Below are 27,224 nucleotides of genomic sequence, written 5' to 3' on the forward strand. Positions count from 1 at the left end.
CAGCTTGGACCTTTCGAAGTAACTTACCCCCCATTCCACGCGTTTAGATCCTAGCAGCATCAACACTTTTAATTTCGATTTATTTTTTGACGCATCTTGAGTAATATAAATTGAACCTTTTCATTGAACAAGATATTTAACATTTAATATTAACTTTGAATCTTCCAATACACCATTCACATTCCGCCATGCAAAGAAAAGCTCTCGATCATGAATTCTCCACAACAAATAAAACATAAGAATTTGTTGTTGTTACTATCACACGCCTGTTTAAACCGCTTAGTGAGTGATATTTAAAAAAAATGTCAAAGTCAACAAACCCAATTTATGTTCACGAAACTTTACAAACTGTTCACAAAAGCTAAACTTCCGATTGAAATTACAATTGGACAAGCTAGACTCCCATGGATCCATCCTGGGGAGAAACAAGACAAGAGGCAACTAGATGAAAAAAGGTGACAAAACTTGCATCATTAATCCACGGACGCACCATTCATTCCACCCAGCTGCCCATTTGCCCGGTTTTTCTCTGCTTAACTTTTGCTACGCGACGATGAAAATAACCCGCCGGCGGTGAGACGCAGGTGCCTGGGGTGGTAGGGTAATGTTGGCAGAATAAACGTGATAGAAAGATAAGTTAAGCTACGAAAAACGAGGAGAAAAAACACGAACCAAAACAACATCCGGAAAATGACGATGATGAACTGGGTCGCTGTCAACGAGCCAATGAGTTTTGTCAGGCAAAATTGTTGTTTCTCCTAGCTGGAGCTTGATGGATGGATGAAAGTTAACACCAACCCCATAAGCAAGCCGCTCCCCGTTCACAAACACAACAAAAAAAAAAAAAAACCCGTAGGAAACCACGTTAAACCCTTCGTAGGCATGAATTTCTTACCACTTCTTCGTACCCGTCGTCGGGTGGACGGGAGGGGGGCCGGGGAATTGGCATGTTTCCCGTTTTTCTTCTCTCCCTTCGGGGTCACTCAACCGTTGCGAGTTTGTGTTTTTCTTTTCGGTTGGAAATTTGCGCTCCTCACCAGCCGCGCGGAGACGCAAGCGAAGGCAACACTCGAGACACGCAAGTGGAAAATTAATAACGGCGGTAAAAGCAAAAATAAACTTCTTATTTTGTCAAACAATCATCGCGCTGTAGCGAAGTGGAACGGAAAAGTTGATCTCGGGGCGCAGTCTCGGGTTGCTGTTTGTTGGTAGTTAATTTTCTTCGCCACTTGAAAAGCTTAGGAGTTGGAGTGGGTGAGGGCGAGCGGGAGGGGTGTTGTATAGCAGTATGGACAGGGTGGCCGATGAATGGTTGAATTGATTGGCGAAATGATTGCGTTGAACGAGCGATCGATTTGTACGACACAGCGCAAACGACTCTGTTAATAACGTCAACATTAACCACCGTGCGGAGCAGCGTTTCAGTGTCTGGGAAAATGCTGGGTTGGCTGAATTGTTTGGATTTGCCTGGTCTGGGTTGACAGTTCTTTACATTCGTAGTTTTTTTTTATTGACAAATAAATGACGACGAACGACAAGTGGCGGCTCGATTCGTGGCACCGGATGGGAAAATATTTACCATTTCCCATTGTATCACCATCGCTGTTCCACTTTTCCCACCCCAGCCTCGTTCCATCCGTTGTCGTGGTATTGTGAACTCCTTTCAATTCCAAAACCATACACTTTTTCGTGCAAACCCTCTTGATTTTGGAATTGGCTGCGTTTGTCGTCAGTGTCAAAGCACGCGTGATTTTCACTCGCTCGTCAATAAAACCTTCAAACAAATTGTTTGACAGGAACTTGATCAAAGTGTTTAACCGCATTTGGATTCCATGACCAATTATTAAGAAAAAAGGAAATGAATAACTGCGTCTGTAACATCTTTCTCACATAACTTTACGGGGAACAAAGTTAAACAATTGTCGTACCGCATGATTGATTGATTATTTTATGTATTCAACATCATCGTAAAGGTACATGGAAGGTCCAGAAATACGACTTGGCTATTCTATGATAGTGATTAGCAGTATCTCTACTGTATCGAATACTTCTCGAGTAGATCGATAAGTCACTTCGTCACACGAAAAAAGGATCATCAACTTTCCACCGGATAAGTGCGCGGTGAAAAATGGAAGATGAACAAAAAACATTACCGAAATGATAATGACGCAGCAAGGACCTTGGCCACCGGCGACGGTTACACGGTGGCGAATGAGACAAATTGACGAAAATATGATTTTTATACTTCTTCCGTTTATCGTGCCTTCCGTTTGCGCCCGGTTTCCGCGCAAGCCGTTGTTGTTGTGGCGGGCAAATAGATGCTCATAATAAAAAAAGAAATACGAAGCAAGAAATCATAAAACGATGTTATACGATAAAAACTCACCATCCGGACGGCCTGACGACGCCAACAGTGACGGGCCGCGCCTTGGGTCTATTGATGGGAAAAGTTCTCGACGCTCCACTCGGTGCACAGCACTTTATTTTTCCTTTTACCTTCCGTTGTTTCAATCGGAGCGATTTTATTCTGCTTTTTTGCACTCCACTGCGTTCAAGAAGGGCGTTCTCACTAGTGTTTCCCTCTTCCCTCCCCGCCCCTTTACCACCTCCTTTGTAAAGCGCCCTGTTTTGAGATGCTGCTTTATAGCATTTCCATTATATTCTCCTCCCGGCCTACGCGAGCACCGGGATGGCAATAAAAAGCAGCCGAACGGAGTGAAAATGTATCCACGACTGCAATGGAAACAAAAAGTGTACAATCTTCGAAAATTCCACAGAATTTCTCGCGCACCAACACACGCGCCCAGCACGAGAGTTTCGCCTTGATCGCCTGCGGGCGGTGGTTGACGATTTTCCACGAATGAACGTTCCAAAACCGAACCATTTGCATAGCCGGGATGCCATCGCGGGAGTTTTTCCTAATGGATGGGCTCTTCTTTTTTGGAAGATTTGAATCAATCCTCGTCCGGAAGGATGGAACAGGGGAAGATATAAAGCATAATTCCCGACGAAATGTAAATCAATTCACGTTTTAGTTCGCATGCTGCAGTTCGAGGCTCAAAAGTTGCAAAACGAGCTTGTAAAACGCTTTCGCCCGTGTTAATGTGATTTTTATCGAGACATTTCCCTGCGTTTGCATGATGGCGGGAAAAGTTTTTTTTTTTTGTTTCAGGACTATACTACTCCTCGCTTTCGGTTGCGTTGAAACACTCAGCCTGATCCCCTCGGCTAAGGTGCACTTTTGCTGGGTAACGAATTTTCACTTAAACTTACCATATTAAGGGCGAAATCAATTTCACTCGCATCTTTATGTCGCACTGAGTGACTTATGTCTTAGCCTAGTTGTTTTCAATCTTTTACCACCGATCGTAAAACTAAGTTGCCGGTCGTAAAAGCAGTGAAATGCTCCGTTCTCACTTTCAAGGCAGTGCTCAATCCAGGGAACTCAATTATCTGAATTGGCTGGCTTGGATGAAACAAAGAAATTTGCCCATCTGTTGGAGGATACTTTCACAAATCATATTTTAAGACGGATATCCATCAGTAGTTGCACAGTTGTAAAATATATTAGCGAGAGTAATTTTAATTTGGATAATTGAGACACAAAGCTGGTGTAATCAAAAATTCTTACTTAAAACTTAAAAATAAAATCAAACAAATATTCACTTCAAACACTTGATCAAAGGTATCATACCGAATAAACTAGAATAGAGCAACTTCAACAGTGCTTATTTGTAGAGAAGTAACCTAAATTAAAAGGGCTTTTTCTTTATTTACAGAACTATTAGGAAGTACATATGACTATCAAGATATAAATCAAGTTACTAGAGTTCTAGAAATTAAAAAAAAATTATTTATATAAATTTCTTTACAAGCCGCAAGTAAGCTATTCAAATGAAATAAGTTCCACATGGAATATACTCCAGCAATTGGAGAAAAGAGCTATAAACAATTCGATATCTTCGGGCCGATCTTGACTGTGGCGTAGGTACATGAGACACTCTTCTCCATTGGAGAATACGAGCGCATGGGCATGCACCGAGAAAATGCGAGCCAAAAGCCATTGCGAAAATTAAGATCAAACCATCCGAGATCTGAGCCATTTCCCACTCCTAAGCGCACCACTCATGAGTTAATTATTTGTTTATCTTGTAGGGCGACTCCATTAAGGGACCGTTTCAGTCGTAAACTACCGCCCGGTCCGGCACATCGGTTCAGTAAATTTGTATTATTGCCTATCACGCAGAAACGCAAAATGAGAACGAAAAGAGACAAAAAAAACATCAACAAACCGTGGATGGAGCCAAGGTTGGAGGGTGAATGGTAGAGGAACAACGATACGAGCAAAACAAAAAATTGACCTCACCGATATGGCTCCCTGCCCTATGTTTCAAATTAGCACCAACCGGAACGGCGGAACAATCCCACAGCCCCGGAGTGCTTTTATCTTGCCCGGTGCCATCCAGTCCGGCCTCCGCCGCCCAACTTTCGCTTATCGGAAAAGCGCCATTGTCATAATTTAATAAGTTTCGGCTGGCGCATTAGTTTCCGCCGCTGTTGGTTCGCTTTTGTTCCGGTTGTTTAAAAAAGCGAACCCACCGTTTATGTAACGTCCGCCTGCCGACGCAACCTCCTTCTTTCCTTTCTTCAGCGTCCAGCTTCAAGGGGTCCTCGAGCTGCCACAAGTCGATGATGGTGTGTAATTTGCACCAAGCGGACATGCTTGTAAAGAAGGGATGGTTCTCGAGGTCCCACAATTGTTAGAATCCGGACGTCCTTTGGCCTTTACGAGAGCGTAGAATAAAAAGTTCACGAACGCGTCCCTTGGACTTTTTTTTTAAACTCGCGAACCGTCACGAACATGAAACCTACACTGCTTAAAGTTATCGCGCCTTATCTCTTAGACAAACATATATAATTTCATTTTAACGTCTTCTCATGGGCTCTCCATTGACTGTGGTAGGTTCCACAGGACGTTGTTTAAGTGCTGTCCAAAGGTCTTGGAGGCGAGACTTGGATCTGGCGGGATTTACTGCCAGTTCCGGAACGGACGTACACGACGAAAAACGTCACTTGCCCCATCCTTTAACGCAAGGCACTACCAGCCCATTACCCTCCCCGGCGACAAGATATGCTTTCAACTCGCACAAATTTTTCCTCCGGTGGAAAGTTAGGCGAAGTAAACCAACGAATCGGTACCTCCAGCGCAGGTCCCCCAAACTTTTGCAGGAGTTTTGGAGCTGAGCAAACGCTTCACTGCAAACAGCACAGCCCACAAGCTCTGGCTTCGCTATGTTGTGCGTTGGAGAAAAGTGCTCGGATCTACTAACGAAACAGAAGCAGCTCCCCGAACAATCCTCTAGACGGCACGATGGTACTGCTGCTCCACGGAGATGCCTTTTGGTGGCCGGAATACTTCGTTCGGGGTTTTGCATCTTTTCCACCAACCACCGCTAAAGAATGCTACGATGCCCGAGGAGGAAAACTTTAGTTTGCCGCTTGCTATTTTCCCGGTTCGCTTCATTTCTGCGCCATCTTCCAAACTTCCAAATACCATGCAAACGAACAAGAAGGGCCTGCAGCATCGGGAGCATTATTTATGCTTTCGTGTTATCATTAAATTGCATCTCTTCGTGTAATTCAATTCACCGCTGGAGCGAAGCTACCCTTGAAAGGCGAGCACCCTACGAGAAGGGCACTCTTCGGAAGAAGTACAGGCCAGGTCGGTCCTTTGGTAAAAGGTTCTTGGTCCGGGCGAGGGCTATCCTCTGAACTGTTGACGTCTTTGTCTGCCATCCTCTCTGTTACTTTCTGCAGCATGCACAGCATTGCTCCTGAAGTCACGGAGGGCTAATACAATCGTAATACTGGACAAGCATCCCCTCGGAAGGGCAACCTTCCCCGAGCGCATGCAATATGCAAATTGTAACACATTTACTATATTGAACATTCATTGAACAAAACAAGGCAGCATTATTGGGGCGCTATCAAGGGATTTCCGGATGCCAAAAGAAGAATCAGGAAGAATGTATTCAAATACCCACTTCAATTGAATTTGACCCCCGCTGCAACGGAGAGTCTTCTAATATTAATGCAATAAAAGTGATGCAAACCGGTTCATATGGCGCGGCACAGAGGGGGCTTTTCCTCTACTTTCCATCGCGCCATGGAACCTTGATAAAAGCACATTCCGTGCAAAAACTCCCGCCAGTCAACTATTCCCAACACAATCCACTCCTCCGGTTTGGGAATGTTTTAATATCCACAAGATGGGCCCGGAGATATTCCCCCTTTCCCTTAGCTGGAGCTAATTTCGGCCGCCTCCTGGAGCACTCTTAATCAAATGAACGTCGCAGTCCTTCAACCTTCCCGACCGTATGCGGTCGCGGCATAAAACTAACACAAAACTTTCTCTTACTTTCCTCCCCTCCCCGGGGCCGGGTTGAGGGAGAGCGAGGTAGGGTGGAAAAACATAAAACAACACTAAAATCCACCTCGGTGCCGCCGGCGTACCGTTTGCTTCCCCTCTGACCGGCCACGTTGAAGGCTTCCGAAGACGAGTCGAGTTTACCACAATCGCTTCATTTATCAGCCTTAATAAATTATTGTTAAATTTTATTAGCACATTCGCGCGCAACTGCAGTTTTATGTACCACACAAGTACACTTTATTAGACTAACTTGTGCTGGGAGATATGAAGGGGCGAGGGCACAGAAGAACCCGGGTGGGAACTCGACCGTCGGCAAAAAAATACCAGCAGGAGGAGCCGTGTTGTTCTTAAAGGAAATAAGACATCATAAACCGTGCGCCAGGAACGTGCCGCTTTTCGCGTCTAGGCTGGATCCTTGTCTCACTTGCGACCGAACAGGAATCCGGACACTTTGTCGACGGGTACCACGCCACCGACCGCTTTGTTGATCGTGCCGAGTCCCTCGCCCAGGAACGAGCACGAAATCGACTTCAGCGCTTCCAGCTGAGCGCCCCAGAGCGAGAGCTGGCAAAACCTACGAGGAGAGAGGATGGTTGGTTGGTCAAAAGCAGGTCTCGACTTGTCCCGTGCCCAACTGCCTTACCGGAAGTCATTCTCGATCGAAATCTTTTCCCCGATCTGGACAAATGGTGTGCCCTTACTGGAGAAGCTCTTGAACACGTTGTCCTGGTGCATGTTTGTCATGTTGAGGTAGGCGAACTTAGCGATAAACGATGACAACGACTTGCGTGCGTTCATATCCTTCGGGGAGCTTACCGCAGCCGATGACACCGGGTTGCCGAAGAGGTCGTGCGTGTCGAACAGGATGCCCAGCTCGTCACCGTGAGCCACCGCTCCGGCCGGTGCGTCCCCAGAGCCACTCTTGGCCACGATCGGTAGGCCTGCCAGGAAGTCGCTACCCTTGGTATTGTCCGAGCGGTGCTCGAAGCTGTACATGAACGCCTTCGAGCCCTTGCTCCAGGCCTGGGCGGTAACGACGGCGGGCAGGTTGAAGATGGCATCGGTCGTCGCCTCGACCAGCTTGCCGACGATCTTCGTCACGTCCCAGTTGCTCGGGATCTGCAGGTACTTGTCGAGCGGGATCAGCCCGCTCACGGCTTGCAGACCTTGGACCTGCTTCTCCACGTTCAAGAAACTCTCCAGACCAATCGTCGAGCTCATCTTCTGCAGAAACCCGGTAGCTCCATTAAAGGTGTTTTGGATTTCCTTCACTGTGAAATGAGAGGGGAACAAATAAGTTCAAAACTGTTGGCATCAACCAACTAGTGATGTGTTATGGAGTTATGTGATTCAGACTCAGGTTCGTGAATCTGAGTGACTGTTTGCGTTTCAAAGATTCATAATTCTTTTAATGGAAGATTCATGAATCTCAATGATTCTTCAACTGATGAAAACCGATGAGCAAAACATGGCTAAAGAGACCCCTTTTTTTGGCGCATGATCCACGCCAATGGATAACATAAAAAATCATTCAGGTTTCTAAAGATTCATTTACGTTTGAAGACTCGAATCCCAAAAGATTCATGAATTCATACGAATGAATCTCGTCAAAAGATTCATAAGGCACAACGCTAGTGATGTGCGTTCCGGAGCGCACTAACGGCACAGGAGCATTAGCTCGGAGCTGTTTCTTAACTAGCGGTTCCTGAGTCGACCAACCAACGGCGCAAAACTTGCAGCTCCGGAGCCGGCTCCAAACTAAATTTTGATTTTGTAAAAAAACGTAGACATTGTTTTAAGACTAAAAATGATAAAAAATTGAAGTTTCGATTCAAAACAAGTTTAGTTACCGTCTACGATTGATTCATAAATTGCTTCATTAGTACGGAACCGGCCCCGGAGCTGTTAGTTCGAAACCGGCTCCGGGTTAATTCTGGACTGGCAACGGATCCGTTTGCTCAAATTCGACTCCGGAGCCGTTAGTTTGGTGCCGTTGGTTAAAAGACGACTCCGAAGTTGTTTGAAGGCTCTGGTTTTTGAGCCGCTTTTCTCATCACTAGATCACTATCCTACCGTCAAAGGCGTTGGCCGTCTCGTCCTTGGTGACACCGATCAGCAGCGGAATCTGCGGGAAGTCACCCATCTCCAGCATCGTTTCCGGTTTGTCCGTCAGCGCACCCGGCAGCCCCCGCCCGTCGTCCTTCTCCTCCACCACCGGGTTCACGCCGGCCTGCGGGCTCATGCCGTTCACGATCTTCTCACCACTGAATCGCTCCGTCTGCAGCTCGCCGTCCATCAGCACGATCTCCTCGGTTGTCTTGCCCCGCAGGCACTTGATTACCTCCGTCTCGCTGCCGGCCGCGCACCGGTGCTGCATGCTCGTCTCCCGGTAGGTGGCGACCGCGTCCCGCTCGTACGCGTTCGGTTGCAGGGACGACCCGGACATGGCCACCACTCCGGTGATAGAGCTGCGTGCCATCGTGGCGGAAGCGAGCACCATCGCCGCCGACGCTCCCGAGCCGTGGCCAACCAGCTTGATCTGGCCCGGATCGCCGCCGAACCACGCGATGTAATCCTTCACCCAGCGGATGGCCGTCGCCATGTCCAGCAGCGCCATATTGCCCGCGAGATCTCGCGAGCCGTCGCCCACCATCCCGAACGAACCGAGCCGGTACTGGATCGGCACGAAGATGACTCCGTTCGAGGTGAGTGGTTCCGCGCCGTACTGCGCGGCCGACCCGTACCGGTAGCCGCCGCCGTGTATGAACACCACCACCGGCAGGCCCGTCGTCTCGTCCGGCATCTTCGGCGTGAAGATGTTCAGCAGCAGGCAGTCCTCGTTGCCCACCACCCGGTACGGGTTGTTCGGCTCCGGCTGCGGGCATGGTGGCCCATTCTGTGTCGCGTTGATGTCACCCTGCAGGTTCCGGTACTGGGGCCGCGCGAACCGGTTCGCTCCGGTCGGCGACTCGGCGTAGTAGATCCCTCGGAACGAGTACAGGCCCGTGGACCGGCTGCGCTTACCTTCGACGCGGGCCGCGCGACCACCGGCACGGACGAACACCACCGGATCGTCGATAGGCGGAACGGCCGAGCGGATGCCTCCAACGATGCCCTCGCAGCGCCCGCCAAACAGCCCCAACACTAGGAGACCCAAACCGACGCCACTCAGCGCAAGGCACTTTTTGTCCAACATGATAAGAATGCTTCGTTTCGAGACCACTTCCGAGAAGCAACTGGTGCGGCTGACTGAGTTTTGCTGTTCGCCAGCGACCGACTGGCCGTCTGGGTCTCGCCAGCCTTATCGTTACGCTAATTTCCGACAGACGACAGAATCGTGTTTGCGTGGGCGAAAACATAAACTTGAACCGCTTCTTGCCGAAACGAGGGCAAGGAGATTAGCTCTTCTTCGTAGACTGTGAACGCAGCTGGCGTTCGGGGAAACGAAAGTTTTCATCTCACGATTATCAGCTCACAACGAAATCATTTTCATATACTCAATTCAGCCGATGTGAATTATTTTTCTCAATTGTTTTCTTCTTTGAATTTCTACTTTAATTTGGCGTTCGTAAATACAGTGTGACCCATAAAAAAATGCGAAAGTTTTTACTGCTTTTTTTTTTGAGTAGCTTTGAACATTATTTTTACCGTATCCAATGATCATGCCTTGATGGTCCATGTCCCCAAAAGCCAGGAAGTGGCCATCCACGGTCCACTCACACGCAAAAGGTCTTCAGATCAATGAGAGGTTGAGTGAGGCACAAATTGTATCAGATCGATCCAAAAATTATCTCAGGACGCCGATATTTCAAAATCTACCTTGCATCGGTTAATCAAGCATGACTTGAAATGTTCATCCAGAGTCAGAGTAAAGTGTCATCTTGTAACAGGCCGAATCATACAACTAAGGCTGGATCGCCGAAGAAGATTGAGAATATTTCAGAGAACCTGAAAATCAAGTTCACGACCAAACATTAGACCGGAGTAATCGATTTTGGGACAGTTGCTCCTAATAGCTTGAAAATATCTCCAACATTTATCAAAGATGGATTAAAATTTAATACCGGGGTTAACAAGAACATTTTGAAGATCACGTTCTGCCAGGGATGAAAGCAAACTTTGGACCACACAAATACGTCATTTTGCTATAAGACGAAGCACCGTGACACACCTCAACAACGACTCAAGCGTGCCTGAAGAAAAACGTAGAATTTTGGGAAATTTCACTTGACCTCTCACCAACCAGGACTTGAATCCTTTGGATTAAACAATATGAGCGTATGTTCAGGTCTGTTGACGTTCTAGCCCCATTGGTGGATGCCTGACAGCTTATATTGCCACGGATCTCGAAAACTGACTCATACATTGAGAAGGAAATCACTAAAGACTTTAAAAACGATTTCCTAATTAAAATTATATCATTTTTTTATCATTTTCTATGAAAAAAATATTTTAATCTAAGATATCGATTTTCACATTTTTTTATGGGACATACTGTATGTACTACATTATTTTATTATACTCTCAACTTTCAACACATTCTCGCGAATTTCTTTCCCGCTCTCGAACGGTTTCTATCCCATATCATCATTCCACTACGTCTTGTTCAGTTGTCTCGAACAGTTTGCGATAAAACGATCAGCTAAATGGCATCTCGTAAAACAGCCTTCTCTCGCTTCAACCATCCCGTAGCACGAGAACAGCTGCCCTCCGAACCTCCGTCGGAACGAACTGATAGTTAAAACTGACATACAGCACCACCAAAACCGGTACGGCACTCGCGAATCCGAATCGGTTCCCCGGTTCCGAATTGCACCCAAACCCAAAATGGCTGAAGGCAAATTGAACGTAATAAATTAGTCGCCGGTCGCGCACAGCCTCCCCTTTCAGGGTCGATAGCCACCGAGAACGCACTCCCGGACGAATGCAATCATGTTTTATTTACCTTGTTTAGTTTTCGGCGTCCCTCGGCCGACCCTCACATACCGGGCCCCCAACTCGACAGTGAAGATGCATGCCTTCGCAAACCATTTCGTGCCCTTTTATCGGCCACCCATCGTCGAAGGAAAACTATCTAGCCGTCTGCAACGTCACCGACGGCACCAGCGGTCCGGTGGGGTTGACTTTCGTGCTCGTGTTTTGTGGCTCGAAAGGGTATAAGTTTTTTTTACGAGCCTTCCTGGTCGCCATCTGTGCAAGTTTTATCGCTCTTTTTCTGTTTTTTTCCGTCAGGGACGGGAGGAAGGCCGCAGCGAAACCAAAACGCGAACCCGTCCGAATCGGTGCCAATGACATGGCCGCCGACGAACGGAACACAATTCGAGGTTATCGTGATGTGGACAAGATTGTTTGCAACCGTACGATTCGGGGCGTAGCATTTCCGTTTCCCTTCCCAGTTGTTCTCCCTGCTTTACTATTATTATTATTGAATTCATCGTGCTCCCGCTTGCCCGGCCGGAAGAACTTCCGCTACATTCTGGCAGTTTTATTATAGAATATTTTACTACTTTTGCTAACCACTCGGTGGGGGGGAACAAGGATGAGGTGGTTGTTGTGTGGTGTTTTCGGAAGCCGGTCGAAGATAAGTAGCTATTGCACTCGTTAAGCCGCCCGTTCGAATGTGTGCACAATTTATGGTGCAATCAGATAGCGCGGCAGTAGAACGGGCGGAAATAAAGTGACAAGCGACAGCCATCCATCCATCGATCTGTCCATCTGCCCATTTCGTTGGATGCTGTAAAATGAAATTAAAAGGATTGTCCTGAATGGCCAGTTTATATCCATGATTGTTTCGTGATAAACATATTTCGGTAGTTTTCTGTATTGGTTTTCAAACCATTGCTCCTAGTTAACACCGGGCAGCGTACTTATTTATTCGTATTTGACAATGATTTGATTAACTTCAAACGTGATAGAAGAGTTTATCATGAACAAATTACAGAATAATATTTGAGGGTATAATTTTCTGAAATATGGTAAACATGCAATTCTTTATTTTTAACTTTACAACATAATCAATTCACTACTCGTGCTGGTTAAAGATGGTCGGAAATAGGGAATTGAAACTAGTCTAGAAAAGAACTCATGAACGGACAGTATTTTCCGTCATGTTTATTCGTGTTTTCAACTTTTTTTATCAATCCACACAAAGGGAAACACAACTTCAATATAAATCAAATCAATATAACAAACATGAAAATCAATACAACAAAAGATAAAAAAATAGATTTTGAAGTTTGTCTCCTATAACCAGCGGTGAATTAGGCCTTTTAGGGGCCATACACTACTGTAGCAGGCTATACATTTTTCATTTGGATATTTACAAAACTTCAATCATCAATAACTTTTCAAGACAATCCGTAAGATAATTTTCTGTGAAGAAAATTTGTGAGTAACTCATTTTTCACTTTTCAATTAAATAACTTTCCAGTCGTTTTAAAACTGCAAGAAATATTTATTGTGAAACGTTGGAAAACTATGTTTTGAAATCAGCAAGATACTAATTCTGCTAATCCTCTTCTTGGCGTAACGACCTCTTGGTCATGCCTGCCCCGTTAAGGGCTTACGAGACTTGTTTCCCTGTTGTACGTATACAGTCAGTCCTCTCGTACAGGATAGGGCCCGGTCTCGGTTGGGATTCGGACCCATGCTGCTGGGATTCTGCTAATCCATGTATGTTCATTATCCTCAAACAGAGAATCGATCTTTCGTTCATCAAAACTAAATTCAGATAGTTTAGTTTCATCATTCTTTGAGAAACACAATCGACAAGTACCTCGACAGCTCGAGGCCCTAAGCAGCTACTTAGTTTGAGTACCCTATGATCCGCCCCTGACTATAATTGTAAAAGATCTCAAATTAAAACTTTAGTTTGTAATGGTAATGTGTTATTTTACAATATCATTCAAATATATGAAATATAAATTCCTCAAAGCATTAAAAATGAGACTTAGTTAGCGACTAAACAATAAACTTTTATCAACATTGTTTCTAAAACCTGTGCTTGGTTATCTATTCGATATTTAGATAAATTTCTGAATTGACTCCAATATTGAACTCTCCTTCCTTTTGCCACGCTTACGTGTATCCAACCGAATCCGTACCATTATAGATTCTGATTCCTATATCCGTGAGAAAAACTCTCGCTACCTCGTCCAATAGAACGCTCCGACCGTTACGGCCGGCCTACGAGAACGGAAGGATACCTCCTAGCTAGCAGCCGGGTGTTCGCGTGTTAATAATTCAGGAAGAATCCACACAAGATACCTCCCACCGGCCGGGCGTGCCCTGCATGGTCGCCTGCGTGGAAGTGACGCCGGTCGCATGGATTATTGGAAATCATTTCAAATCCAATTTGCCAACTGAGTACCGCCGGCTCGAGCAGGCGGCATTCTCCTGGGAGCACGGTCGAACACCCTCGATTTGTCATGATTTGTAGAATGCGAGCGAATCGAAGCGCCGACGAGGCCAAACGCAGCACGGCGCTTGCTGTGGCATTTCGGCGTCGCTGGCGGAATGTTATCGCCATGTGTACGTTTCGTCGCACGCCGCTGCCCCTTCCACGGCCCTTCGCGAGAACTTTCGTGCCACCGCTCGGTGCTGTCGACACATGCAGCCGTTATCGGAGGCGCACGGGTGACGCTCGGGAAACAACATAACTTCAACGGTCCCGCCGTATCGGTTGCGTTCACTTTCGCCAGGAGAGAGATTTGTTCTATTGTCGAACAGCTCGACAGGGCGGGAGAAAAAAAGAGACGTTGGCAGGGTGCTCTTGGAATCGGCAGCGCCCGGCTAAGATAAAGGCGCCGTTTCATATTCATGAAACTTTATGATTTCCGGACCCCGAACCCGCGTCAAGGGCGCACCCTCTGCCAAAACTTCTGTAATGCCGCGCTCGTTTCTGCTGCTGCGGAATTCGACCTCATTTCGGATGCCCACATTCCACCGGCAGCACGAAGGAAGCGGTACACGCCACCCCGCCGACCGCCTTCTTCCAACGCCGACATCGACAACCCACGGAGACGGTAGGGGAGACGATTTTCATAATTTCATATTTGTATGCATGGAAATTGGTTCCCATTCGGTGCGAAAAGTCCAGAGTTTGGCAGGACGTGCGGAATGCCAAAGGTCAGTTAGACGGGGGCGCTGTTGCTGCGCTGGCGGTGTGGAGACGGCGGCGGGATGTGAAGCATACGGTTTTCGGAAGCATAGTATACATTTATGAGCCCTCGGCGCAAACACATCCTGCCGTGCCTGAAAGGTGAGAGCATCTTAAACGCTGGCAAGCACCGAGCCTGTGTGCCCGATAGCTCTAGATCCACCATTCTAGAGCGGAGGAAGTGGAAAGCATAGAGAAGAAGGAGGCTTGGAGGCCATTCTTTTGTGCCATTCATGCGGAAGCACCGGCGAAACCGATACCGATATTTCGGCCGAAATCATTTGTCAGCACGCGCACCGGATCTCGAATAAAACACCAAAACGGAACCGGATTCGAAGGGGATTATCCGATACGTGTGGATGCTCTCAATCGATCGAGCCACTCGCAATTCTAAATCAGAGATTCGCAACCACAAACAACAACAAAAAAAATCACTTTTTCACAATGCAAGTTCTTAAATATGCAACATTCGACAATTTCATATTAATTTATTCTGGAATACCCATCACTTAAATTTTCAATGTCATAACCATGCAATAATCCATTGGTTAGATCATTAAAAAAGTTTTTTGAATCAAATTAAAGGAATTCTTTCATATTTGAGTTTCGATGACGTTCTGATAGAAACTACATAATATTTTTAGAAAAAACGAACTTCACTCATTAAGCTCCATCTGTTTATTGTAGGCTAATCTCATTTAACCATATAAATCTAATTTATATTCAATAATATTGTATTTACATTCATGTTCGGAAACTATTGAACTGTTTCAACAAGTGCAAAGTTTTGCGCTTTTTTCCAGTAAAATTCTTTTACTCGATTAACTTTAGCTCGCATGTATGACAAGTAAATTCAAGTGAGAAAGAATTAATTAGTAAATTTTAATGACAAAGATTGACTATCTCCCAGTACTCTGGTTGAGAATCTCTATCCTAAGTAAACGAAACTAAAAACATGCTCATGCTTGGGAAATCGGTATGGATTTCCTTACTACAACGCAGCAAAATATTATTCAAAAATGGAAAAATGAATACGAGTAACTCTTTCTTTGCTTCGAACCAGCCAGAACGAGTGGTAGGCGTGCTGGGAAAAATCATGTCAACATCATTCCTATCAATCGTTCTGGCAGCTGGAGATAGATAAAAATTACCAAAAAGGTAACACAAATGGTATTGACATAACCATAGCCTGGTCTAGAAAATTGAAATTGGAAAAGTTTATTTTTTTAACACAATCCACCCACATCGCACGCATGGCCTCTGGCTAAACAACAACAGTAAAAACCGGGAAGAAAAAAATATAGTACCGGACAAGACAGCGGGGCTAGAGTTGATGGGACGAGCAGTGGAGGAGATTTGCGACATCGAAAGCCCCCTAATCTGGACGGCTTAAAAACGATAAAATATCTCTCGGCCATCCATCAAGTGACGGGAAAAAGTGCGCCGAAAACATGCTTCCGGATTGGAAAATGATAACGGCAACGCTGTGAAACGCCCGGGACGGGTGGCAAAAAAAAGGCGATAGATTTTTCTTTGCAAACACAAACATCACGCTAGGGTGCGACAACATAGACAACCCGCACGGTAAAGATGACCCTTGTCGTGCTGCTTGGCGAGATAAGCAAAAAAATACCAAAAAAGTCAGCCAACTCCTCACACTGGACAGCCCCACACGTACACAAACACGGATACATGTGCAAACGCACCGATACTGTCCCTAAATCGTAACGAACCATAGCCGGAAGAGGTCTCGAAACGCATAATTTTAGGGCAATCCCTTAGGGAACATGCGTGTAAGTCGTTTTTCGTTTCGACTTCGGCGAAAATCTGCTCCATTTTTAACCTATTTTCTAAAGATTTCAAGTTATCCCCTTTGATCCTTTATTTTTTGCTCAACCCCTCGGGGAGGTTGTCCGAGAATAATGGAAGGCGGGAAGAAAAATGATGCCCTGTTACAGGGTAAAAAGAAAAGAAGCCAACCGAAAGGATAACACACTATCCCGGCTGGCCGTTAAGGAGTTGCCAGGAGCTGAAACACTGCAACAGTGTAAAACTGTTTAGTGTGAATTGGAGTGGACCCTTTGTCCGGAGCCGAATGGTCCGAGTGGGTATAATGTGTTTAAAGGACCCGGGAGGGAGCGAGGTTAAAAAAGGGAGACCTTTCGAAAGCTTCTTCACCGATTTCGAGAGCTTCTCCTTCATGCATCATTTTATTTCACTTTAAAATGGACAGAAATCCTTCAGGGTGGGGTTTTTTTTTAACTGCTTTTTTATTCCATTTGTTTTCTCCTTTTCCTTTACTCGAGCCCGCTAGCCTTGTTTCCAGCAAAAGTGTCCTGCTTGCCGACACCCGGCTCCTAGAAACAGCCAAGAGTCTCCGTTTGGCAGTCAGTTAAGGAACGACGGACGCCATTCTGGGACGGGGAACTTATGGTGAAAGATACGGCCCACTGATCCCATCCCTTCGTCCCGGTTCGTCGTTTCACTTTCTTTATGTTGCGTTTATTCGTGGGTTACTGTCTTCCAATGTGGCCCCAGGACTTCCTTTTGCTCTTTTGTGCCCCTCCCGTCGGTCACTACGCAACCAGGGGACTGCTAGAGACAACTTACCCTCCCGGGTTCACTCCCGGAGGAAGAGATTGAACCCAGCCTTTGCCCACTTTTCGGCCCACATTCGGTCCGGAAGGACTGGGATGAAAAGCGACGAGGGCGAAAGAGAGTGAGAGAAAAATATTCCGAGTCGCCTGCGCCAAGCTTCACAGATTGGACCATGTAAAACAAATAAAAGTGAAGATGAAATGGAACATAAAAATTTACGACACTCGGTAAATTGAATATAAATTCGAAGCTAACTGTACACGATCTGAAGGTGGCAAATGGCCTCCGAGAAGGCTCCGAAAGGCGCCGGCCGAGGAAGGCTGGACGGGAAGAGGGTAAAATAAATTGCAGCTCAAGATATCCCTTTGGATGATCCTTTCTAAAGAACACAACGTTTCGGGTTTCGTGCGGCCCCAGGAAAACTGGTCGTCCCCGTCGAAGGAGCCAAGTGGACGACTTGACTGGAAGAAATTCGAAAACACAATCACCTCCGGACCAAATGTTACCGAGGGCAGGGGGCACGAAAGTAGCAAAATCTCCGACCAAAAGCTCTTGGTACAAGGAGGCCACCGTCCCACTTCCCACGGTTAGTTTTTCATCGATCAATCACCTTTCGGGATCGGCGGGTTGTAGTGATTGCTTTCACTCCATTTCACTCGTCCGGAATCCACGCCACGTCGGCATTATTGATCCCACGCGCCGGTGCCCGGGCGGAGAGGTGGATGAAGGTTAATACCGCTCACTAACCTGCGCTAACGTTCCGCAGCATCGGCAGCTGATTGAGTGCAATCGTTTGCCATCGAATGTTTATCTTCTGCCGTTATCCGGTGGCACGTCAATAGTGCCAGCGAAGGAGACCCGTGGGAAGCTTTCGCCGATGTGGGGAGGGGGGCAGGGGAACTGATGGCCAATCAGCGGCGACTGCAGTAAACTGCACCGCCGTGTTTGAGGCAGCTTATTTACTTTCCATCCATCAGCTATTTGTCTTCGTTGCACATCATCGTCGTGAGCAGTTCTGTCAACGTCATTGGAATTACATCGTGCTAGCTGATGCAACGAGAAGTGAATAATAAATACTTCATGAGTTTTATGCTGTTTTGGGATATTTTTCAATTTCCAAATCGATTGCTGAAAAATGACACTATATATTTCTTTCTAATTGACAACTTGCTGGATTGGTTTCATCATAAATCAATCTTATGATGCGTCAATCAACTCACGTTACTCGTCTTCGAAATTCTTCGAACTTTGATACCTTCGAACCTGTTTATACCGTTCAAGTTCACTTTATATGAGGTATATGTTTCTTAGACGCCATAAAAAGATTAGAGTTAATTTAATTGTTGACAATATTTGTATCTCAAGAAATTTAAAAATGTATTGGAAGCGTTTAAATTTGTGGTAGTATTTTGTTTAGGTTTGAAATTGGTACGAAAATCATTGTTGTAAAAAGAAGAATTTCAATGCATTCAATAAGCGGGTAAGATTACAGAAAATAGCAAACGATTAAAAAACTAATTTTTACTGTTTTTTGTTTTGAATAGAATGCGGGCACACTTTTTTACACGGTGTAAAAAATATTATATTCTGTGTAAATATGTTATCATCCTTTCTATAACCACAGCATAGTTTTGAAGTTGACAAATATTTGTAAATCACTTACAATAGACATTGGATTAGGAAAATATATTGGTCTACAATACGGCACGCACTGTAAAGCTAGAAATAAAAAAAATTGGTTAAGATTGATGGTAATAGCCCTTGAATCCGATTTAGTTAAGCGTTTGTAAACTCAAATTATTTCGGCTACGTGAAATGTTGCATTGTTTCACATTGTAATAGGAGTTTAAAAGAGCTACTATACAACAAAGCTTGTTAGAAAATTCTATCTTGTCAAATAGCGTTTACATTTCTTTTTTAATTTGCCCAACATCCCCAATTCAGACTAGGCTTCCCTCCGAAGAGAATTACTATAAACGAAAGACGGTTAGTTACGGTACCCTCGTATGAGGGTGGTCAGCCGTTCATAATACTGAAGATACCGGACTCGAGATTTCGATCCCACACCATCAGAAGATAAATTTAGCAAACAAGTTAATGATTTTGAAATGTACTTTAACATCAAAAGTGTAAAATATCATTTCAGATTGTATGATTTGCTTTATGGGTAAATGTAAAGCCTCGTAGATAAAAAATCAATTCATTCATAATCTGGATGCTGGAATTGTTATTATCCGATATAAATATAAAAGTTCCAGTTGATAGTTTATTTTTACACATGGGGTATTCATGTATCATAGATGAAATTGACCGTAATGCTTTCATGATAGAGTCGTAAACAAATGAGTCAACACTGACGTAGATATTCAACTTTTTCCAGCGAGTTCAAAAGTGTTGACCAAAGAACTATTGCAGCTAACGTGGCTTTTTTGTTGCTTGACCATCGTACATTACCGCAAATTATAAGCTACCCTCGACAGATTCGCACCGTCCGGTTGTTCTGGCCGGACGTTCAGGTGATTGGAAAAGAATCGAAACTGTCATTGCATTTTTCAGCACCTCCCACCGTACGAGCGAACGATGGTGGTTTGCGACATACTTGCAATTGCAAACATAAATCAGTCGTGTGATCATTCGGCTCCCCTTTTATCCCGGGTTTTTTGCTTGTTTTTTCTTACCTGCCCGCCCCCAGATTGACCTGAAGCACAAAAATCAACTGAACAACACCGACAACATGGTGAAGATTGGAATCGATTTGCGCGAGTACTATCCCAGCGTGGAGTGGGACATCCTCGGGGTGCCGGCAGAGCGCCACGAGAAGTACTATCCCTGCTGCGCGGAACCGTATCCAGGTGAGTGGAATGGAGCCAGACCTTAAGGCAAAAGGAAGGAAAACGGCGTCGAGGAAACAACCTGCTAGCGGACACACCCGGGCGAGCGTTAGTCGTGGATGAGTGTACTTCCCAGCGGACCGTGGCCAGTTCATTCTTGGCTTCGTTCCACGTCCATTGGCACCTGCCAGTCTGTTCTTAACCCCTGCCCCGCTGTCCATTAGCCTTTTCGCCTTTGTTGGGATATGCCCGGGCTTCCTTTCGAGTGCACTTTTCTTCACCAAAGCGTTGTTGCGCTCGACCGAATGCATTCAGCTGCACATTGCATTTTTTCTTTCCTTTTGTCTGCCGGTGCTTCCGCTGTAGCATCCAATAACCATCGATTGTGAAATCCCCAACCCCCGCCCAGTAACACCCCAGCGTTCCATTCAACCCCGTCCCGTTCCTGCTGGGAAACTGCTGTGCAGCAGTGTCCCCGTCGTTCGCTTTCAACATAAACGTTGTCCATCGGCTGGTCCCCATTCCTTTGCTATCCATTTGGCACTTCATTTTCCGTCCGCATTTTCCTCAAGCTCTTTTTCTTCTTTTACCCTTTTTATAGATATTTTCTTCAACATCACCCTACGGCGCAAGACGCTGTTCTACACAGTGAACCTGATCATTCCGTGCGTCGGCATCTCGTACCTGTCGGTGCTGGTGTTCTATCTGCCGGCCGACTCGGGCGAGAAGATTGCATTATGCATCAGCATTCTGCTGTCGCAGACCATGTTCTTCCTGCTGATATCGGAAATCATCCCGTCGACCTCGCTGGCGCTGCCCCTGCTCGGCAAGTATCTGCTCTTCACGATGATACTGGTCGGGCTGAGCGTCGTGATCACCATCATCATCCTCAACATACACTACCGGAAGCCGAGCACTCACAAGATGGCGCCGTGGGTGCGGAAGTTCTTCATACTGCGCCTGCCCAAGCTGCTACTGATGCGGGTCCCGAACGACCTGCTGAAGGTAGGTCCGGGACGAGCCGGTCGCTTACACTCGTAATTACTTTCCGACACACCCCGCCCACCAATGTCCTGGCGCATGGCGATCGTGAATGGTCGCTAATGATAATTCACGTTTTCCATCAAGTTCTCCTTTATGTTTCACCTTTAAAATATTCTGATGTCGACGTTGAATTCAATCATTTTGTCGGTAGCATACAAAACGTGTCTCGTTCGTTATTGTAATTCGTATAAAATTTCTTCTAGAAGCGACAAATAGTTTCTTTTCATCCATATTTAACAACCATTTGAGTATGTATATTTTTCATCATACAGAACAAAAACAATCAGTGAAAAAATATTCCTAAAAATTCCGATTAAAAATTTAATTTTAGTTTCAACGATGAACATTTTGTGATATTTTCAGTTTTGTTTGATTTTTTTCACAGGTATTTTTCTTGAGTTATTGTAGTTCAAATCTTTAGTTTTGTTAACCTTATTTATCAACTTAGAGAACAATTTTGGGTTATTGACGCAATGGTGTAGATGAGAAAAACAGTTATACATTCGCTTGGATAACGTTTTGTATTTAATCTTACGTATTTTGATTCCGTTCCATGCTTATCTTAAATTTATTCATCAATTTTCAACTCTTACAAAAGCCTAAAAGATTTATTGAATCACGGAAGTCAACCAATCACAAAACCCCAAATATTAGTTATGTTTTATTGATAATTCTAGTTCAATTTGTACTTAAAGCGTAACGAGTGAAGCGTTGTAAATGGTTGATAGTTTCCACAATTACTTGTTCTATAATTTTCCGTGACAAACAAGATTTCAGACATTGTAGAAAGAGAAGAAAATGGAAAGTTTGTATTTTTTTGTATGACATATTCCTTCCCGAACAAGAAGGGTATACTGAAAATACACAATGTGCGATACATTTAGTTTTCCAATAATAGAAGATTCTCCATTATCTCTAAATGTAAGGGTTCACAATAGTAGTTTTTCATAGGATTATCATCTTACACTACCATGTGATGTTAAAAAGTTCAAGAATAATTATAGGGATTTATAATGACTATCTTTATGCTATTTCATTTCTCTTCTGAGTTTTCTTTGGCATAATACCTAAGTTTTTTTTTTCTTAATATTCCGACACAAATAGTTCCACAGTAATGGGAAGCACTCTTTGTACACAGTTCTGTGGTTCCCCATTGAAAACATGTTCCCTGTTCCACTATGTTTGTTGCATATTTAAATTTAATATGCGCCCGCTAATCTTATGCTCGCACAACGTAATTCCACCCTCACGATGTTCTTCTTTCTGCAACCCCTCCAGGAGCTGGCAGCGAACAAGATTAACTACGGGATAAAAATCAGCAAGAGTAAGTTCGGTGCAGCCCTGGCCGCCCACTCGCAGATGCAACCGAACTCGGGCGGCTCCAGCCCGGACTCCATTCGGCACATGCAGGGACGCCCGGGCGGATGCAACGGGTTGCACTCGACGACGGCCACTAATCGGTACGTATACCTTACGGCTTTTGCCGTACAACCGTCGGTTGAGTAAATGCAAAGAGGATTGCAGTGCCGCCTAATGCGCCAGCTGGAAACAGTTTGTTTTTCTTTTTTTCTATAGGATTATTGCTTTAGATGCGCTAGCCTTGCTTACGGTTATTTTAACTCTGAAGCTTTGCAGAGATGGAAAAAAGGCCACTTCATACAAATGCTGGCAGAATGCAGTTTTCTCTCCTTCTACAGCTACGTTATAAAAGACTAAGTGGAATTGTTCTGTTCATATTTCAGAGTCGTTTAAGTATGTTTGATCTTATTCATGAATGAACTAATTTTGCCTCTATTATCACTTTTAAAACAAACATTCCACTTGTAAGACAAACATTGCTTTTACGGGCACATTACGTATGCATTTAAAAAAGATTGCAAGTTTTAACGATTTTTCATGTAAAAACGAAAAACGCTAGCAACTTTCGTATGAAAACATCATCAAGAGTAGCATTTATTTTGTGTTCAGAACAAGTTTGACACCGTTATCATTTAAGCCCCCTTATGGCCAAAACAGTAAACCTACGGTTTACCTTATGGTTTGTTCGCTCTTCCATATTGTTGAGTGAATATGTTTGATGTAAAACACTTCATGTCCACTAAACTGTGCTAGCAAGGATATATTAGTATTCTGTCGCTTATCGAGGAAGGTAAAACATCTTTTCGAATCACCATCATGTATGTTGTAACTTATTTGAAGCTTAATGGCAACGACTGGGACAAAACACTATTACTCCATGCACCTTTTGAAGAATGCAACAACATGTATAAATCCTTTTGGTACCCTAACTTCCCCTAGAAGGTAACATTGTGACTTGAAATCAGCGGGAAAGGAATTCCAATGTTACTGTTCTTTATTTCTAGTCTTCCGACGTATGGATAGCGACGAAATGCCTTCCGGAACTGATACTGACCACAGTATCATGCCCAAAGATCGTTGGAGGTGATGAACCGATTAAATATCATCAGTAAACAGAACCCTGATAACCCCCGATTGTCTCTCAATTATCTATTCCTAGTAGTTACATCTTCCTACAAAATTTTTTAATCCCAAACGGATCAGCAGGTGAACTTGAAAGCCACACAACAACTGAAAACCATGCCAAACAGCATATTATGTGTAAGCTAACTACCGACTGGCCATTGGAATATTTTTACTAAGTACTAAACTGATGGAAGTTTAACATAAAATTTACTTCAATCGATTATCTTCTGTACTGGTTTTGTGCTATAGCGGACGACAGTTTGTCGTCTGCCCATTGTGAGGGCAGACAGGGCAAACATATGATGCCCTTTTCACTGCCTTCGATCGATGCAAGAAACACTCAGTGCCTTTTTTCCGGTTCATCTGGCGAAAGAGCGCAACGACAACGAACACTCCGAAACCAACCGACGTATCGGCACGGTTGCCCCGAACGGGATAATTAATCCTTGCCATCATTTTCCCATTCCCATTCCGAGCGAGGCGTGCGAGGCGAGGCATCAAATTGAGATATTGCCTGCACATGTGTGATCCCTGGCGCGGGAACGGATGCGAACCGTTACTGCACGGCGGGGGGGGCGAAGACTTAGTCGAACCGAGCACGCTACGTAGGATGCAATTACTCTTTTTATCCCGCGAGACAACCGGTCACGTGAGCCGGATGCTTAAGATCCCCGTCCCACGGTTGCCGGATCGGGTCGGGGCTTTTCTTCTTGCTCGTGCGAAAATGAAGAGATTATGATCGACCGAGCGTGGAACGAAGGCGCATGTCGCTCAATCGCTACCGTCACGAGTTCGCTTCCTTTAATTAGTCAATCTCAATCTTCCGTGCGTTCGCTGCGGAACACGTTCTATTTCGCTGCTGCAGGTTCAGCGGGCTGGTGGGCGCCCTAGGCGGAGGCTTAAGTGGGCTCGGCGGCTACAATGGGCTGCCGTCGGTCATGTCGGGCCTAGACGAGTCGCTCAGCGACGTGGGGACGCGCAAGAAGTACCCGTTCGAGCTGGAGAAAGCCATCCACAATGTGATGTTCATACAGCATCACATGCAGCGGCAGGATGAATTCAACGCGGTACGTACCCATGTTTTCCTAAACCCCATCTAACCCATATCACATGAATTTGGTTACTTTTACTTCAATCATTATTTAGACATTCAATGTTTATCAAATTTCTACAATGCTTAACACGTTTAACACACAATTGTCAATTTTAAAATTCTGTTTCGTTGAAAAATATCGTTTCAGAAAATTAAAATCAAAACAACACCCGCTATCTGTTCCATCCTTTTATTAAACCTTTTCTCCCTAGTTAAATAACCGTCCGATACTTCAAACCCGTAAAGATACGTTGAAATGAAAATCATTCACCAGTATTACAGTAGCATATTGTGGTTATAAATTGCGAAAAAATCAGTATCCGGCAAGCATCGGAGTGATTGAGAACACAAAAAAACCACCAAATACCGAACGAATGCGGACAAATCCGCAGTGTCGCCCCGAACCCACTGGAAACCATCCGCAAGACTAAAGCCCTTCCACATCCGCTGTCCGTTAGCGTATCCATCGAGACCGGGACTCTCGGGCAAAGTAATCCTTACTCGTTTTGGGGGGTTCACCGATTCGTTTTTCCTTCCTTCTTTTTTTGTTTTCTGGCTCCTCGAACTGATGTCCGTGCACGGTTTAAGTCGGCTAATCCGAGCTTTCCGATCCTATCGATGGTCTGCGCAATTTCGATATTCGGTTTTTCCCCTCCTTAGCTCCCACCTTTCCCTGGCCGTCCCTCCTCCGAACTGGTTTAGCCCTTGGATGTTTTCTTCATTTTTTTTCTCTGTTTGTTTTCATCCGAAAAGCGACCAATAACACTACGTAGTATGGCCGGACAGCGTCCTTCGGATACGGCCTCGGAAAGGTCCATTATCGTGGAAATTTATATCCACCCATTCATTTACTGCCTCCATCGTTACTGTCATTGAATTTTCCACTGCCCGTTTCCGATCCCTTGGTGGTACTCCAGCGTTGCGTTCCCGCACGCACACACACACACACACTCTCCCTCAATGAAAGAAATTTTCCTGGTTTTCCGCACCAGAACCCCAAACAACCCGATTCATGTCCGCGCACGAACGCCACCAGCCGATGCTAATGATGATTGTTTTTCTTTTCTTTCCATGCCTTCTTCTGTGTCCACGCGCGCTGCCTATTCTTATCGGCTTTCTTGGCCATTAAATTTATTCCCTTGCACGCAACTCCCACGCCAACTTGTCGTTCGATCGGTGCGGGAAATGTGGAATTTTTGAATTGAAAATCGTCCCGCCGCCGAAATCGGTTGGTCGGCGCCGGTTGGTCTCGAACAAAAAAAAAAACTAACGACAAACCACCGAAAATAAAATAAAACCCAACCGCACCCGGAACTCACCGTCACGCGGGTTGTCGTGGGGTGGTGAATAACATAAACTGTCGTCTCCGACATTAACCACAACACCACCCACACGCACCGTCTCGAACGACGGTATTGTAACGAACGAAACTAAACCAAAAAAAAAAACGACAACAAACAACACTGTTCGAAAACCAACAATCTTCCCTCAACACAATGCAAAACCAACGCATTAACGAATGGAACGAAAAAAAAATACAAAACCTTTCCCAACTACTTCCCGACGACGATGGCACTGGGAAAAACTGGGCCCCCTTCCGACAAACATCAAAACCGGGCCCCATAACCGCATACCAAAAAACCGGAAAACTGCAGGAAGATCAAGACTGGGGCTTCGTGGCGATGGTTTTGGATCGTTTGTTTTTATGGTTATTCACGCTGGCATCGTTATTCGGCACATTTGCGATCCTGTGCGAGGCCCCATCGCTCTACGACGACACCAAACCGATTGACATCGAGTACTCCATTATCGCCCAGAAGCTGTTCAATCTTACCGTCAAGGATACGCGCTCCTAAAGGCCGACGTTTGGTTAGCGGACGATTGGTTTTAATTTTTCCACCCAACAAAACACCCAGTGTGCCACGGCGATAGAAACCATCCCAGGCCCCCCCATGACGACGGTGGTTGGGTTATGGTACCGTACCGGCCACCGAATGACACCGGTTCGCGGATCTCTTCATTATCTGTGTTTATTCTTCTTTCGCTCCCTTAATGCTTAGTTACCGCCATAAAATCGACCCCAAACCAGCCAAGGAGAGGGGGGGGGGGGGAGGAGAGCGTCACAAAACTCTCGGCCCGAAAAGTGCAATTGGCCGCGAGGTGGGCCGAGGAAAATGGGTCGCTTTTTCCTCGCACGGACCGGTGGCGACCACAGACACGGCGGAGTCAACGGGGAAGGGAAGCTCATTTCAGTGGTTTTGGTGGTATAATTTAACGGTAGTTGCATTTTAGTGCGCGGACAGTCGGCCGAAACATGGCCCGGTACGCGTCACGCACGGATTACACATTAAGGGTTTACGTAGGCTAGGATGCACACGCACCAACACATTCACAAAGCGCCGGGGTAGTTCTTGAAGACAAGAAACAGACCCTTTCAAAACCGCATGCCAAATGGTTGGCTTTTGTTCGAAAAAAGAAAAACAACTATCAAGTGTAATTCAAGCGAAAGCCGAGCAGAGTCTTACGAAAAGACATCAGAGGTTTACAAACGATTGAACACACGTTGCGTTGAACGGCGTGCTAAGT

The 27,224-nt window shown here is 45.3% G+C and overlaps 1 protein-coding gene across 1 annotated transcript in view; it reads left to right on the forward strand.

Moving 5' to 3' along the window:
* Positions 1 to 26,494, forward strand: part of LOC131290086 (acetylcholine receptor subunit alpha-like 2) — a 41,926-nt gene extending 15,432 nt beyond the window's left edge. The window contains exons 5-9 of the mRNA XM_058319471.1: positions 19,879 to 20,038; positions 20,619 to 21,022; positions 22,340 to 22,521; positions 24,411 to 24,612; positions 26,294 to 26,494. Coding sequence (XP_058175454.1) covers positions 19,879 to 20,038; positions 20,619 to 21,022; positions 22,340 to 22,521; positions 24,411 to 24,612; positions 26,294 to 26,494 — 1,149 coding nt within the window. The remainder of the gene's footprint in view (positions 1 to 19,878; positions 20,039 to 20,618; positions 21,023 to 22,339; positions 22,522 to 24,410; positions 24,613 to 26,293) is intronic.
* Positions 26,495 to 27,224: the final 730 nt, after the last annotated feature.

Source organism: Anopheles ziemanni, chromosome 3 (assembly GCF_943734765.1).
Source record: "Anopheles ziemanni chromosome 3, idAnoZiCoDA_A2_x.2, whole genome shotgun sequence".
NCBI classification, from domain to species: Eukaryota; Metazoa; Arthropoda; class Insecta; order Diptera; family Culicidae; genus Anopheles; species Anopheles ziemanni.